General features: G+C 35.4%; 1 protein-coding gene across 8 annotated transcripts in view; it reads right to left on the bottom strand.

Annotated features, from left to right (window-relative positions):
- Nucleotides 1–1,423: 1,423 nt before the first annotated feature.
- Nucleotides 1,424–17,920, bottom strand: part of RIF1 (replication timing regulatory factor 1) — a 56,899-nt gene continuing 40,402 nt past the window's right edge. For 4 of the 8 annotated variants that reach the window (XM_046018709.1, XM_046018711.1, XM_046018713.1 and 1 more), the window contains exons 27-36: nt 17,638–17,789; nt 17,196–17,276; nt 17,059–17,113; nt 13,286–16,540; nt 11,428–11,574; nt 11,037–11,114; nt 10,833–10,948; nt 10,048–10,201; nt 8,192–8,300; nt 6,993–7,731 (exon numbers count right to left, since the gene is read on the bottom strand). In XM_046018709.1, the coding sequence (XP_045874665.1) occupies nt 7,517–7,731; nt 8,192–8,300; nt 10,048–10,201; nt 10,833–10,948; nt 11,037–11,114; nt 11,428–11,574; nt 13,286–16,540; nt 17,059–17,113; nt 17,196–17,276; nt 17,638–17,789 (4,362 nt within the window). In that variant the 3' untranslated portion in view covers nt 6,993–7,516. Of the gene's footprint in view, nt 6,193–6,992; nt 7,732–8,191; nt 8,301–10,047; nt 10,202–10,832; nt 10,949–11,036; nt 11,115–11,427; nt 11,575–13,285; nt 16,541–17,058; nt 17,114–17,195; nt 17,277–17,637; nt 17,790–17,920 lie in introns of those variants that run through there. The other 4 variants (XM_046018714.1, XM_046018715.1, XR_006820260.1 and 1 more) reach the window with 3 other exon arrangements.

The raw sequence follows: 17,920 nt of genomic DNA, 5'->3' as shown, positions 1-17,920 counted from the left end.
CTTTGTACAAATACTCCACTACCACACACTTAAGACAACCTACCGCTGCAAAATCCTCCGTGACTAGCTGTTCATACCATCTGCAAGAGGTTATAAAAGAGATCAATTTGCAACTGAGTTATATTGGAGTCAGAGTCAGAACTCAGCCCAGCTCCCTCCACTAGTCATGACTAGTGTTCATGGTACTCTTCGATGCTACTCTTGGGAAATTATTATGAGTTCTTCAGGTCCCCACAAAGCCCTAACCACCATCCCACCACCACCCCACCACGCCGTGCCTCAGAATGTGACACTGCATAAGTTATTAGTTAAAATGAGGTCATTAGGATGAGCCCAAAGCCAATACAACCGGTGTCTATAAAAAGAAGTCTGGGGCGCCTGGGTGGCTCAGTCATTAAGCATCTGCCTTTGGCTCGGGTCATGATCTCAGGGTCCTGGGATCAAGCCCCACATTGAGCTCCCTGCTCAGCAGGAAGCCTGCTTCTCCCTCTCCCACCCCCTGCTTGTGTTCCCTGTCAAATAAATAAAATCTTTACATAAATAAATAAATAGAAGTCTGGACAAATACAGAGAACACCGGGGGAATCTGAAAGCAGAGTGAAGCTTCTACATGCCAACAAAGTAAAAAATTGCGGGGCGCCTGGGTGGCTCAGTGGGTTAAGCCGCTGCCTTCGGCTCAGGTCATGATCCCAGGGTCCTGGGATCGAGTCCCGCGTCGGGCTCTCTGCTCAGCAGGGAGCCTGCTTCCCTCTCTCTCTGCCTGCCTCTCTATCTACTTGTGATCTCTGTCAAATAAATTAAAAAAAAAAAAAAAAAAAAACTTAAAAAAATTGCTAGCAAAGCACCAGAAGCTAGGGGAGAAGCATGGATCTTCCTCACAGCCCTTTTTTTTTTTAAAGATTTTATTTATTTGACAGAGATTACAAGTAGGCAGAGAGAGGAGGAAGCAGGCTCCCCGCTGAGCAGAGAGCCTGATGCGGGGCTCGATCGCAGGACTCTGGGATCATGACCCAAGCTGAAGGCAGAGGCTTAATCCACTGAATCACCCAGGTGCCCCCCTCACAGCCGTTTTAAGACACCAATCCTGTGAACAACTTGTCTCAGGCTTCCAGCCTCCAGAACTGTGGAACAATAAATTTCTGTTAACACTCAGTTTGTGGCTCTTTGCTGCAGTATTCTTCAACATCATTGTCTATTTCACTTTTAATTCAGATGTATGGATCTACAAGTATGTGGAACCCAGAAACTACGAATACAAGAGAACCTCTTCTATGGCTAAAACGGGTGATAAAACAGGAATGGCTCATGTGTCTGTGGAGGGTCACGGTGTTCACTATGTTCGTATGTGGATTATGCTCATCTTACTCAATTCAAAGCCAAACAAAACAAACAAAAACAGTGCCAGAATTGTTTAGTTTTTATAGTTTTATTTAAGATTAAAGTGCACTCTTTAAAAATGTTTCAATATCCAGTCTCAATTGGCAAGTGGTAACAGTTAACTCTCAATAGATCATGAAAATTTTACTGCGGATCAGACAGATTCTCCCTCCCTCAACCCAATCATAATGAACCTGAAAATACACTTTTAGTATTGGTCTACCTGCTTCAAACACTGTATAAAGTATTACACAAATAACTGACCACATCCTTAGTCCCCAAATGCTAGTGCAGTTAACTGACCAATGAACAGGTACTTCGGTGAAATTTCAACTTAAAACATTTGACTTATCAAATATAAACACTTTGAATGTATAACAAAGCTCTCAGAGTTCATCAAGTGGTGGGAACAAAAATATTGCAGGGCTAATACATGACTAATTTGGCTTCTCTCAGCCTTTTCTAAATGCATTTAGTCAAGTCTATCCACAGGAGGTAGTGTTAAGACAGATTGAAAGCAACTGATTCCCCACCAACACAGAAAGCAAACTCCCTCAACTCCCAACTTATTTCACAGGTCTGACAAAACCACCCAGTGTTAGATGCCTTTCCCTCACACATCAGCGTCCCTTAACATCCATCGTAAACACATTACTGTCATTTGAGATTAAATAGGAGAAAAAAAGTGTACCTAAAAAGTACTAGTACTCCTAGAATATATGTATTTGAGCAATACAGTTAAAATATAAATGCAATCATGGGAACACATTTTTGTAAAAGTAAAATCTAAGTAACAGCAATAGAAATTTAGGACTTAAGGAAGCAGGAGACCCATATGCCATCCAGAAGCAAATGACCAACTGGATTTACAGGCCACATATGAACAAACTTACCCTTTGTAACAGGGATCTGCAAACTTTACACAAAGGGGTCAAATAAATATGTGAATGTTAGGTGTCAACAGGCTATACAGCCTGTCACACTATTCCAATCTGCTACTGCAGCAGGAGAGCAGCCAAAGACACTACGTAAATAAACATAGCTGTGTCCCAGTAAAATTTTATCTCCACTGAAATTTTAATTTCATCTTTCCATGTGTCACAAAATACTACTTCTGAATTTTTTCAACCTTTTAGAAAATGTAAAAACCATTCCTACCTCAGAGGATGTATAAAAAAACAGGTGGCAGGCTGTAGTTTTTCAACCTGTTCGTAACAACATACTAGGTTAAGATTGCCATGCCATATTTCAGTTTCTATACTCAAAATTCATTGTTCATTTCCTAGAAAATTCTCATTCTACAAAAATAAAAATGTATTTAGATACTTGCTAATTATTCAATTAAATATCAAAATAACTATTATACTGTATTTCATTCCATGAGTTTATTTTGAAGGTGAACTTTCTAGTTATATGCAATTTATCCATGTACCAAATAATTCCATTATTGGGAGTTATTTACTTTACTCCTTTTTGGGGGGGCAGGATATTAAATAATGTATATTTTATTTTTTAAAAAGATTTTATTTTTAAGCAATCTCTACCACCAACGTGGGGCTTGAACTCAAAATCCCAAAATTAAGAGTTGCATGCTCCACCAGTAACTGAGCCAGACAGGTGACCTGTAAATAATGTATAATTTAAATAATTATTCAGGGTATTTATCAGTATCAGTTCTGGTACTTATCTACAGTACTTATATACAGGATAACTACCAGCTATTTTCAAAGTATATATGACTGTACCTATACTAAAAAACTACCTTATTTATTTTATTCCATGTGCTATCAATTTAAAATACTGCCTTCAATCTTATATTCTTAGGTAACGGGAGAGATTATCTTTTCTTCTAAGGTATACTTCAGGAGAGTAAGCATTTACAGCTTGGCGCTTCATGTTTGGTTTCCACTGTTCTTTGGCTTGGTATATAAAGGAAAAAAATGGTTAAGACCACAATATAAAATTTAACATTCTATTCCAAGAAAATGAGTGAACATTCAATTGTTAGACTACTATTCTGTTAAAAAGCTACAGATTTCAAACCCTAATGACTCAGATTTTAATACTGAAAGAGCAATATACAAAGCCTGGTATATGATAAACATATCATATTGGACCATCACAAACCAAAGCCCAGATTTGTTTTATAAATCAGGCACTCAACAAATTTTAATAAATCAATTAAAAATCCCACTACTTAACTTCTGGCTACATTTTCTTAAGTGCTCTGAATGAGTACAATTCTTATGAAAAGAGTACTTAAAACACGTGAGGGAAATAGAACTGAATGCCAAGAAAAACTCACTTTTAGAAAAAATTATTCAACTGTCTTTCAAACACCATTTTAAGATGAAATGGAAATTTTCAACAATGCAACAGCAAAGTAACCAGAGGTCTTTAACTAAAACGACAAGTCACATCTGTCAGGGCTTATTTTGGTACTGCTAACTTTACTGCCAAATTAATCTTAGGTAGTCAGTTTTCAATGTTTATTAGTAAAATAGTGAAGCTATTTTACTTAGAAGGCAAGATTTATTTAGAGACTAAATCTATTTCTGATATCTGAAATTTACTTTTATATTTTAAAAATGAGAACATACTCCACTTACACCATTCATGAAAAAAAGGCTCACACTGTCCATTTGTTTAGTTAGGTTCTTTATAACATAAAATACATAACTGTCTATTTAAAAACATAAATCTTCCTCCCCAAACCATGAATTTTCCTATCTAAAAAAGGCTCCAAATGAGGCAAAATTCTACTTTTAACTCTTAAAAAACTTTTGAACTTTAATTTGAAGCCTTCACGACCAGTCTGCACCCCCAATCATAAACTTGAAAAAGTTGTTTAAAAAAAACAAAACTTAATCTTATCTTTTGTGGCAGTAATTCCTGGGACTTAAAGCCACTTATGTTATCACCTAATTCACAGCCTGAAGCTTCTGGGCCTAACCACCACAAACGCAATCCACAGACATCAGCATTTGTATGGGTCATGTGGGAGCTTTTAGAGATAAACTAAACTATCAGGCCCTATTCCCAGACCTGCTGAATCAGAATCTGCATTCTTACATACAGACAAGTTTGAGAAGCACTGTGTTTAAAGTCAGAACACTTGCATGTAATGTCTAAGACCTTCCTGATGGCTTAGGGATTAAACAGATAGGCGCCGTGCTAATGAGCAACCAGCTCCCTCTCCCTGACCAAAGTCTTAGCCTAATACTGTCAGTAACTGCTATTTTATGGCCTTCTAGCCTAGCTGCAAATTATCTCCCTGAAAATCAGTAATGAAGAAAATGAGATGGAAACTACATCCTTTTTACTGGATTATAAAGCTGGAAAGAATGACATTAAGGTTAAAAATGAACGCTTTAATAAACTCGTATTTTCTGTTAAATTCCAACAAAGGTTTTTTGAACAGCACTTATTTTTAATACTGTCATTCCTTTATCTTAAAAAAAAAAAACCTCTAATTGTGTATTTTATCCACACCCCTCCCATTTTCCCCTAATTTTGCTTCTTGCCGTGCCACTTTTATTTTAGGCAAGATATAATCCAATTTCCTTGACATTTTCATGATTCTTAATACATAACAGAATCCCTATTTTCAGGCTATAAAGAATCCACAAGCAATGCCAGAAACTATCACATTCCGATTTAAATCTTATTTTTGACTATATTATCCGATAACATTATCACTAAACCTGATTCATCCTACACTATATGGAATTTGTGCAAAAGCTCCATACCATTCAACAATGGCTTTCAAACTTGTTCAAATGTAACACCTTTGACAATGGGCTCCGTGCAATACTGAAAATTTTTAAATCCACCACATGAAGTCCATTTTGGAACATGAGAAGTTATACTGTGCTTCTTTTTACAATCAACCAGATTCTTTTTATAAATGCCTAAAATAAGAAATCACATGAGTGTTCTTATTAATATTTTCCATTTTTTAATTAACCCTTAGAAAATACTGAAGACCTGATTTAATTTTAATAGTTAAACAACATACTGAAACTGATCAAGGAGAATTAATAGTTTTTGCTACTTATGAATTATTCAGGTAAAAATTTAAGGCAAGAGTATTAAAAATAAGGTGCCTCAAATATACGCTTAACTATATCAACAATGAAGATTTAGCAAACTGGTTTCTGCCTTCAACTAACATTTTTAAACAGATCCTTGTTCAATCACAGTATCTGAAAATACATACTTGTGCTTATATCAAATTCAGTGATTTAAGTAAATGCTTATCACTTTTCTCCTATACTGTTCAAAGTTCTCAAGAACTTCCATTTCACCAGCTAGTTTACACAAACATTAAGATAACAGTCATGAGATAAGACAATTTTGACTCCATACAAACACATATACATACTCCTTCTTACACCTGTTAACTAAAAATTTATGTGGCTCTTTACTATAAAATATAATTTGGGAAATGGTAGGCAATATAAACCACAATTATAAGTCTGTCAAAAAGTTTCTATTTTTACTTATTTTGTCAAGCTTACAATCCTCAGCTTTACAGTCCCAGAATTTCCTGTAAACCCAACCTTGGTGTAGGACTAAGAAACTTATACCCCCAAAATATTTGTAATGATGGATTTATAATTATGAAAAAGACACCAACTTTTCTGGCTGGCAGGTGGTCCCCTTCTGAATACAGGAACTAACTAAGCACAAGAATTAAACTTTCTGTAACTTGCTAAAAGAATGTGTGCCTTTTCAAGCTGGTTAGTTCTGAATAAAGTATGAAACTATGAAGGTCATTCACTCATTCTAATCAGAACAAAGGAGATATTCTCACTGTAAAGAGACGAAACAAATATGGGAAGTCAGGCACTAATACTAGTCAGTAAAATTTACAAATGTTTTAATTATATACACCTTTTTTTTTAAAACTACGCAAACATACATATTTCAAAAGAACAATTTCAATTTCAAATTTCTTCCAAGTTTGCTTTACGTGTAGGTGAAAAGAACAGATAAATCCTAGATATCATTTAGCTCAAGTTGTAACAAAAATAGTCACACTAACTCTCCACTTTAAAAAGAAATGTAATGAAGCTTTCTAGTGGCAGATACCCTCCTTGCAAACCAAAAAAAAAAAAAAAAAAGGGGGGGTGGTGGTGGTTGTGGTATGAATAGCGAAATCTTCATGTGATACTTTCTCATTTCTGTAAGTTTAACTCCTGGTTACTTTAGAAAATAAAAACTCGTGTTTTTACTAAGTACAAAACTATCTGGTTTTGTAGATACAGAATCCTACAAACATCTGCAGCAAGCCCACAAAGCACTTCTACTGTCCATACTGGTATCTCAGTATTTAATATATACAAAATAGGTTTCTATTAAACAAAGGTATTCACAAGTAGCTGCAGAAAAATTCATGCCATTAACAAAGGCTGAAATTTATAAATTAAAAACACTGTAATCTATACATAATGTACAAATAGTCGTGCATTTTAAAATGAGTGTGTCTCATACGACTAAATTTTCACAAGCAAATGCTGCCGCATAAATATTTGCTAACGCAAATGAATGGCATCTTAGTAAGTTCTGCTTATTTTAACCCCAGAAGTTGCAGCTTTTGGTATTTTTCTTGGAAGCTGTGGAAGTTGACATCTGTGGAAAAAAAGGTTCCAATTCTTTTGCATCTCATTTAAGATTTTCTACTGAGAACAAATTTCTTAAAACTCAGGTGCAACAAATATAAATTAAAAAAAATCAAGTATAAACACCTTTATCAGCTCAGGAAAAAATTCAAACAGACATGTTAAATTTTACTTACTTAAAATAAGGTACTTTTCATGAATGTTTCATCAGAATATGTAGGAGTTTAAGATGTGCAATAAATTGCTTTTGTTTCTAGTTTTTGCTTCCACATTTCAGTAAGATATTTAAATTTTTGAAAAACTATGCATAGCAGCCAAGAAAATATTGTATGAACAAAAATCTTACAGAATGAACTTACAAAATTGAACTTACATAAGTCACAGCCCTTCAGGGTTTGAAATGCTATCAACTTCGCAAACTTTCAGTCTGAAATGGTGCTGTATTTCAGAACTTTTTTTATGATCAACAAATCCAGTGATGTTGGGGGGGAAAAGTTCAATTTTCTCTTAAAATACTAAACGGAATTTTCATGGGTTGGTGACCTCCAACGTGACTGCAAATTTTTTATTATAGAGTTTGCCATGCTACCAAGTTTCTCATGCATTTCAAACAGCTGGCTTCCTGAATAATTATGGAGATCTTCTGAATCTAGTTGAAGAGCAAGTGCACTAATCTGTGCCACAAGATTTTTAGGTAATGGAGTTTCCAAAGTAACAGGATCAATTAAATCTAAAAGAAAAAAAGCACAATTAATTTATTCCAGAAAAAACTTAAGTTGTACATATTTCCTTTTAAGTTAATAAAAAGTTTAAGTGCCTAAGATTTGAGTGCAGGCTGAGGTACTGTTATTCCTCAAGAGAACAAGGCAACAGAAAACTCCACACCATAACTTATTCAGTGCCACTGAAGAGCCAGGTTACTTCCTTTTTTATTAACAGCATAACTGGAACACACTATTTAGTTTATATCCTTATTTGAGTAGTGGTTGACAGTTCGAGAAAAACAACTAGACATAGTTGGAATCAGTATCAGCTACTTTTTCATGCACTTGGCCACAGGCACCAAAAAAACCCCCCAAAACACAAAAACCTTGTCGAATTAACAGAGCATGGTCAAATTAAAACTAGAAGCATATATTCAAAGTCAACTGATGCTGTAAATAAAATTGTCCTGCTTTGCTAAAACATACCTGAGGCAAGTCTTTCTTCATCAGAAGGGAGAGATTTAGTTTGTATTCCATTTACTGTTTTTTCAGAAATATCAAAAACTGGAATCTCCTCTAGTCCACGAGATTTTACCTGGATTACACACAGGCCAGTAAAACAAAAATAAAACGAAAAAATTTAAAGTTGCTTTTAAAAGGAACAACACCACCACCACCACTGGAAAAGAATCTGACATGTTTCCCAGCCCATCACATGACTATTAGCTTAGCAAATCTTGCTAAGAAACTACATTGTACTAGTGACACAAAAAAATGGGATTATAAAGTGTTTTTCAGTTTTTTCAAAAAGCTGGTTAAATGTCTGTAATATTTTTTAATGGGCTTCTCAAGAAATAGCCAGGTAGCCAAAAAAATTACACTGTATTTCCCAAGTTTAGCAATATAAGAAAAGAAAATCCAAGGCAGATTATTTCCAAACTTAAAAAACATATGGACTTTTAAAAAAAAGAATACAACTTTTGGGGTGCCTGGGTGGCTCGGTGGGTTAAACCTCTGCCTTCAGCTCAGGTCATGATCCCAGGGTCCTGGAATCAAGCCCTGCATCGATCTCTCCCTGCTCAGCAGGGAGCCTGCTCCCCCCGCCCCCACCTACTTGTGATCTCTGTCTGTCAAGTAAATTAATAAAATCTTAAAAAATAAATAAATAAAAATAAAAGAACAATACAATTTTGAAAGGTGTTCCTAGGCTTACAGATTAGTGACTGAGAAGATACTAGTTTCAGAATGTTGTAGTTACCATATTGATGGGTCCATCAATTAGACTCCTGTGTAGACACCCAAGAGAAAGAGTAACACATCCACACAAAAACTTATGAGTGTACATAAGAGCAAAAGATAAAAACAACCTAAATGTTAAGTAATTGATGGACGACCTAAATGTTGTACATTCATATAAGGGGTATTATTTAGCCATGAAGAGGAATGAAGTACTAATACACATGAACCTTGAAAACATTATGCTCAAAGAAGTCAATCACAAAAGACCACAGCTCATATAATCCCACTTTTATGAAAGGTCCACAGCAGACAAGTCTATGAGACTGAAAATTACTAATATAATCTTTGGGTCTTTTAGAAGTTTTTAAGGATTATAAATACTTAATAATTTTTAAATCAAACACTTCTAAGAAAACAGCAGAAGTCTTCAGTAGTTAGCTAACTCCAGTCTCAGAAATTCTAATGTAAACACTGGTTTTCAAGCTTTAACATAACCTGTTCTCATTTATTCACAATTTTGTGTAGTTTCAGTGGCCACATAAAAGGTCTCTGCATAGGTTTCAGAACAGTCTGACTCCTTCTGAAATGATGAGTTTTCCATCTGTGTTTTTATTGAGGGTTGGGGAGTGGAGAATCTTGGCTTCTCTCAGAATCTTGAAAAATGTCTATGAGCCAAAATATTTATGTGCAAAAAGTTGGTAAGAACAAGAAAAATTAGTTACAGTTGTGTTGGACAGCAAAAGAGAAATACTGTTAAATACAAATTTGAAAGATTTTTATTAGAATGTTTAGATTTGAACCTCTGGTTTTAGGAAAAGCAGCCATGGAACCAATCACCAATTTGGTGGAAATGAACGAGGCAAGGGGATAGGAGAAGAGAACTCAAAGAATAAAGAGATGCAATACACAAAACCAGACAAAATCAAGAAGCAAACCTCTCTGTGAAATTATATAGTGATGTTTTAAGTTAACCCTGACTGGGGGTGGGGGTGGGGGTGGGGGTAGAGGGGGCATAAAATGAGTTTTTAAGCAAGACTACCAACTTCTGTAATTGCTACTGAGAGATCATTTATCTATACATGATTTATAACATCTAAGTTTACCTGCTGCTCATGATAGATTCTAAGAGCCTTTTTTACATTGGACACTTTTGGAGAACGGATAGGAAGAGTTTTTATTTCAGATGCTGTAAGAGTGCTCAAATCACCAATCGTTTTTATATTCTTAGCTCTAATGAGCTGTCCCAGTCCTCTTGCCCTGAAGAGATTAAGAAAAAAAGGAAAAATGTCATCATATACTTTCACATTTATTCTGTTTGTGAGGGCCTAACCAGCTAGATTTCCTGATTTATGCTCAGTCATAACTGAATTTTATATAGGTTCACCTAGCCCACTCTGAGGGCAGGCACATATACATTTAATTTAAAAGAATATTTGAATTTGATGTGTTTGTTTGGCTTAAGCAATAATGCTGGGAAGAGACTAAGCCCAATTTGTGTCTTAGACTTCACTTACATTATGACTTAATGGCCTCATGACTTTGGTGGAGTAACCTTTGTAAACTTCAACTGGTAAAGTGGAAATAATAATTATACTCCTTATGGGATTTGTGATTAGGATTAAATAAGAGGACATATGCAAAGAGTTCAGCACAGCATCTGACAAATATTACATATACATTTAATTATCTTAGCCATTACTGTATTATGGTAGATGTTTCTCTTATTGCCTTACCTGTCCCATCTTCCCACATTAATTTATATTTCTAAAACAAAATGTGTGAAAGCGCATGTATGGTCAATTCTAAATATAAGAATCTCGATCACTTAAATATTCCTCTTAAACAGGTGGCATCTTTTAAGTATAAACCAGCACAAATAACTACTTACCACATGTTTGAGGTAATCTGAGGTAAAATGATATCAACTGGAGCCACACAGTTCACCAAAGCCGGGTAAACACTTTCTGTTGGACTTGGCATAGATTCTTTAGCCATTTCTGTAATCTTAAAATAAATTTCAAAATTGTTAAATAGAGGTCACCTGACTGAACATGAAAATATAAAGTTGCATAAAAACTAAAGCACTTCTTACTAAACACTTCTTTGAGCTCTTAAACTTAGGGCTACGTGATCCTGGGGACAGAAATCCTTTGGCTGAAGTGGCATTATGCTAGACAGAAGAAAGGAGAGAAAAAAAAAAACTCAGAACCCTAGAAAACTATAATTTTATAACTACTTTCATTACTTAGAGAGTGGTAATTTCCTAAAATTTTGAGAAAATATAAAATGTAATAAACTATTACCTAACCAATTACTGGATTATCACTGACTCTTCCCACCTCTTCATGTTTGTTTACCATGTTGCAGACAAAACAATGTATCCAAACCGAAGACATCTTGTTCTTTATTAGTTTTAAGATAAACTACACTATGCAATTCGGTACCTGCATTCATGTATGTGTATTTTAAAGCTCACAGCTTACCTTAGATTGTGCAGTAGGTGAAGTTTTAACAGTTTTTATTATGGGAGAATTATTTGAAGAATGGGACCTAACAATAGAGCATCGCCTATCAATGTCATCTGCCAATCCTGCTTGGTATATTGGATCTGCAAAGGAGACCCGGCGAACCTGAAAACACAGGTCATGCTTTTATTTACAAAGCTAAAGTAAAAATTTAAAAAAAAAAAAAACCTAAAAAAAAGAAAAAAAAAAGAACAAAAACTACACCATAAATTCTCACTATTAAGGTCCCCCAAAATAGAATGTAGGTTTAGAAGCTTAATTTACTTCACTAGAAGCCAAATGTACATAGCTGTATTTCTTCCTAATGGCTGCTTCCACAGATAATACCACAGGTCATTCCAATTATCCATGTTCTAAATGGTCTCTACATAATATACCAACAAAGACTGAAACAGGGACAGTGGCAGAAAAATGAAATTACATGTAACAGCTGAAACTGTATCATCCAATTATACTAATCTTGTGGGCTTACTGCAGTGACTTAAAAATACAAGATAAAGAGGCAGAAATAGTACTAACTGACCTCTGGTGTATCGTTCTAACCTCTGTTCTAAACTCTTTAGAGGGTCCCAAAGTCATAGCAACTGGGTGGCAATTTTTCATTTTAGCCTCTTCTAAAGTCTTACGATGCTTTCATCATTCAGCTATTTGATATAATATGCAATAAATAAATATGCAATAAGGCATAACCACTAACCATGTATATAAATGTCTCCTGGTCTTGACTCCCAAGAGTGGGCAGATTCCGTACGTATCTGCTATAGAAAACTGTAATTTCTTACTGTTGCCTAAATAAAAATTAAATCTGAGGTACTATCACATGAAACATGACTAGTTAACTTTTTTAAAATCTAAAATATACTGAAGGAAAATAAAATATACTGAAGACCTCAATCCCAATGCCTTCTATCTTCATACTTTTCAAAGACTTCACTTAAGATACTTTAAAAAAAAAAAAAAAAAAAGAACTTCAATATAAAAGCAAAGCAAAACAAAGCCAAAAACCTCAATTCTCAGTGTTAAGAATTTTTGGTACATCTTCAGGAAGTCTTCACAGTGTGCTTGCCAGAGGCAAGATTAAGTCTACCTTCAATTTCTAATGTATGTCTGTATATATAAACACATGTATTCCACATTAAATGGCAGGTTCAATTTCACAGGTAGAGAATGCTCACATATCTTTTCAGAACATCTCCTTTACTAAGTAGAGGACAAGCTGAGCTATGTAAGCATATGTAACTTTTACCTTTTTAACTTATTCGTTCAACAAATTATGTCCAAGTTATAGGGTCAGGAGCTAAAGCAAATACAGAGACAATCCATGTTTACAAACTAAAGGAGTCAGTTTAGTGAAGATGGGGAAACAAAATAATAAATGAAATCACATCCAGAAACTGATAAAGGCACAGCCTGAGATTTTTTTTCATTAGATAAGGTCTGGAAGTAAGAGTTTATATGAACACTTAAATGGGAAACAGACTACATAATGTCCTAGCACAAAGTGAGTGCTAACTAAAGCTACTTTATTAGTTTCTAAATGTCTCCTCACATTATGAGCAAAAAACCCAAAACCAAAAAACCCACAAGAGATCCTCACCAATTCTGCAAAAGGTGAATAATGTATATGGTTGAAGGCCTTCAGTTTCCTTTTATCAACACTTTTTCTTCTACCTGCCCATTTCCCTGGTCACTGTGGTTAATTATTCAAAATGAGTGGTCCTATCAGTCTAACATTCTGTCATTCACCAGGAACCACTGTCTGTACTGCCAAATACTCAAACATGGGCTAAATAATATTCAGCCTCAACTCCCCTACCTTGTGAACAGGTGACGATATCTCATCTTCCTGAGGTCTTTTTAGTCCTCTCTTTAAAATGCTGGTCGATGGAGAAGCCAAAGGAGACCAGACACAGCGTGTCTGCATGCCACTAGGACTGCCATTTGCTGATACAAGTAAAGGATCTAGCTCCCTTAATTTTTGAGGAGATGCATTATTGTCTTCTGGTATTAGTTCAGAGATGGCCGTTTCAGATGCCAGAGACTGTGATGTGTCCTCTACTCTCTCTGAAGTATGGTGAGCTTCCTGTAGAATTTCATCATTTCCCACCATTCGACTGTCAGCTGGTATTGTTTCTTCAGACTTATTAAGTTCATTTTTTGTTTCAGTTTCATTAGAGTCAACTTTGCCTTCTTCAGTGCTCAATCCAAGTGTGGTGAAAACAAAACTGCTGACTTCCATACTTGATGTCTCTGTTTCAGCATGTACAGGCTTGGTAGAGATTCTGGCAGTAGAGTCCTGGCCTTCTGTTTCATTGACTTGGTCAGCTTCAGCGCTCACCTCACCAATCACTGTCTCTTCACAAGTTTCCGTTTCAGCATTCAGTCCTTCAGATGAGCCTGGACCAGATTCGTCACTTCTTTCATCTAATTCTCCAACTGCTGTTTGTTCCTCTATCTCTACCAGAGCACTCATTTCTGTGGTATTATCATAATGATCAACAACAGAATTAAATTCTTCAGTTACTGCTTCTTCAGCCTTCAGTTTCTCAGCTGCCTCTGCGTCAGATTCATCACTTCTGTCATGCTTTATCTCCAGTACTTCTTTTTTACTAATACCAGTTTCGGTACGCTTTTGTTCAGAAAAGCTAGCTTCAGATTTATCAATTTCTACACCCAATTCAATAGCTTCTACTTCTGGGCTGAATTTTACGTTAGCTTTATATGCATCTGTTTCAACATTGACAATGTTCTCTATACTTAGTTCCTTTTCCAAGACAGCCTCTGACTTTTCTTCTTTGGTCTCCAAAGTAGAACATTCCAATGAATTATCTTTAGAATCACCTAAACATGGGCTAACAGCTTTACATTTTTTATTTGATGGCTCTTGGCTCTCAAGAGGTGTTGCTTCTTCAGAATCCTTATCACAAGTTTCTTCTTCAAAATTTACTACTCCAGAAGGAGGAGGGTTTTGGATAGTATTTTCTTTCAACTCATTTTCAGATATAATTAATGAATCATTAACAGCATCATTCTCCTCCTTGAGTCCCAAATGAAAATTCACACAATTATGTTCATCAAAAAGTTTTACCTCAGAGCTCAGATTAGCTTTAGAAGTCTCTGATACAGTTACAGGTGTATGCATATCTGTCTTTTTTGTTTCACTGACTTTTACATCATAATTTTCTGTACTCTTTAACCCAATGAACGACTTTTCCTGAGGTTGAGATTTTTCTCCACAGCAATCACAACCTTTAGATCTTCTTACCCTCCTACTTCTCTTATGTTGGCATTCAAGTGTTTGGAAAGTTTTTTCAGAAACCAAGGAAATGTCTGATGTCCCTATTTTTGAGGATTCTCCCATGCTGTTATTTTCTATAGAATCTCGTTTTTGTAATCTCTTGCTGGCATTTCTAGTCCTTAGATTTGAATCTGGCACAGAAGGGTCTGAAAAGGAATATTCTGTACATTTGCTGGTTTTACTTTTTCCCTCATAAGCAGTTGACACATCATCAGAAACCTGCAATAAATCTGAAGAAACTGTAGAATCTTTAGTAGTTATGATAGTATTCTCATCTTTTTGTTCACAAATCTGGGATTTTAGGTCTCTCTCCACTTCAGAATTTGCTTTGTAATCAAGTGTCTGGTTTTCAACATTTACGCATTCCTGTTTTATCACTTTCTCCTCTTGGTCTTCAATGTCAAGACTATCACTGCTTTTGTTTTTCCACTTTCCAGATCTCTTCTTTTTAGAACCTTCTTCTTTTGCCTCAGAACTATCAGATTCTGAGTTTTCAATGCTGGAAAGTAAACCCTGGGATGCTCTTCTTGTCTGATACCGTGTTCGTCCACTTACGGGTTTTTCAGAGGACTTATCTGCAATGTCCTGGGCACTGTCTCCCTCAGACTTAGTATTCTCAAGGTCTAGCTTTTTTTTACTTTCATCAATTTCAGAAGTAGTGCTAGTTTCCCCAAAAGTCTTCTCGTATAAATTACTCCCTTTATCAATTAAATTTTCCTGTAGAGTTTGTTCAGAAATCAGTTTTTGCTTAGGTGACACATCATCTTTTACATGCAATGGACTTTTCTGAAGGGTCTTTTCTTCTTCCTTACGTCTTTCTTTTTTTTGATGATTATTTTCTTTCTCTTGGCTCTCAGTGGTAGGCTCTGCTATTTCTGAACGTCGTCTTGAAGATCGTCTAAGCATTTTCTGATTTGGAGTTATCTGAACAGGACTATCCTCATCTACCATTTGATCTGCTGGTATTATAGCTGGGGGTGTATTTTCTTTGGAATCCAAACTGATTCCTAATGTTTTCTCTTCTACAGTACTGTTTTCTAATAATATCGCATTTTCTATTGATGGTTTAAGCATTGTATCCTCATCCTCCATTGTAGATTCAGAGACATGAGCCTGATTATCTAACACACATTCTGTTTGATTAAGCAAAACAGGTGGGTTATTTTCTAAGACTACTGTGCCATCAATAGATTCCTGAGTATTTTTCTCCTGATCAGATCTCATTAAGAGCTTTGACCTTTTGTTCCCTGTTTGTTCAGCTTTACTTGACCTTCGGCTTGATCTCTTAATTCCATGTGCTATTTTTTCAGCATCCGATTTTGCAAGAGCCATTTCTCTTTTCTTTGTTTTTGGTGGGTTATCTATTTTACCCATGACTTCCTGGTTATTTTTCACTGTAACAGCTGATGACATATTATTTAAGGCAGACGGACTAAAAGGTCTATTTTCTGAACCATCAAACTTCTCCAAAGTGATAAAGGTTTGCCTCCGACTTGTAGGCTGTGGGAGAATTCCGGAAATGATGGCATTAGAAACTGAGCTAATGTTGACACCAGAAGTATTTTCCGCACTTGATGAATATTCAGTTGTTTTCTTTGATGAAATTAAAGCTTTCTTTCTGGAGTCATTATTACTGCTCAGTACTTCTGGACTGGTTTCGTCATTAGAACCACGCTCATTATCTGAAAGAGAAGCCTTTTCAAGATGTTCATCCATACCACGGTTTTCTGTGCCATCTTGAGGAATAACAATGTCCCTCTCCGTTTGTTCCTCCTGCACAGAAACGTACATATGTATATAGATTAACCAACAAACAAGTCCAAAACTTTTGGAATTCAAAAGGCACATCACTGACTTTCAGTATTTTTTAAAGATTTTATTTGAGAGAGTGAGTGAAAGAGAGCACGAGAAGGAAGAAGGTCAGAGGGAGAAGCAGACTCCCCATGGAGCTGGGGGCCCGATGTGGGACTCAATCCTGGTACTCCGGGATCATGACCTGAGCCGAAGGCAGTTGCTCAACAAACTGAGCCACCCAGGCGCCCTGATTTTCAGTATTTTGTAAATATTCCAAACATGGTGACAGATGCCCATTAATTTGTGTTTCTAATTATAAATACTTAATAAAGCCAAAAACCATTTAAACACAGATACATTCATATTCATCCACAAACACAATAACTATAATTTTGCTAAAGTGTATCAGTTAGAGTTATGAGATTATGCAATATATCTTAAAATTAATACAAGAGACTTCATAATGAAATAATGATTCTAACCCCCCCAAAATATACCTTATATATCACCTTGGAATCTTCCATTGATTTTTCAGTTAAAGGAGGAATTTCCCTGAAATAAAATTGTATAAATTAAAATACTGTTTTTAATTAAAAATTAGAAAATCAGTTACTTCAACAGCTTCCATACTTACATGGACTCTTCCTGGGTATATTGAGAAAACAAAGTGTCTTGTGAAACATCCAGATTATTATACATGACAGGAATATCGTATCTGAAAAAGATCTTACATAAATAACTTCAAAATGTGGTATTCCTATAATTAGAAATTAAACTTAGATTTGTACATCTACTCATCTTTAAGAACAATGTAAAATTAAGGCTTATTTCTTTTCCTCAAAATCATTTTTGATTTTTTGCAACACTACCTCCATTAAGGAGTCAGCTATGAAGGCATAAACACGTAGTATGTTACTAAGTAACCATTTTTATTATGAAACGCAGCCATGTACCACGTATCTTTTTGGCATTAAAATATAGCATATATTATACATAGTATTTTAGTTCTAAACACAAAGTTACAGAAATCTAAGTGTGAGTACAGAACACCCAATTCAAGATAAAAGGCTACAAACCTCTTTGTTTTGAGTACTTCTTTCTGATGTTCTGTTAGTATTCTTTCCTTTGCTTCTTTTCCTTCTGGAGGTATAAACACAAAGTCAGTAGACTTTTCCTCTTCCAAAGGCATTTCACTCTTTGTTTTCGTAGAAGACGGTTCTAATTTCAACTGCAAATTTATAAAAGGAAAATGTACATTTGAGTTTCCAAATTATTTTCTAATACTTCAATCAATCTCTACTCTAGCACTCTATAAAAATGACTTAGGAAGTTTGAAGTTCAAACCTATTGGATAAGTTA

This window comes from Meles meles, chromosome 9 (genome assembly GCF_922984935.1).
Source record: "Meles meles chromosome 9, mMelMel3.1 paternal haplotype, whole genome shotgun sequence".
Lineage (NCBI taxonomy): Eukaryota > Metazoa > Chordata > Mammalia > Carnivora > Mustelidae > Meles > Meles meles.
The sequence above is the reverse complement of the archived record's forward strand: the minus strand, read 5'-3'. Positions and strand labels throughout refer to the sequence as shown.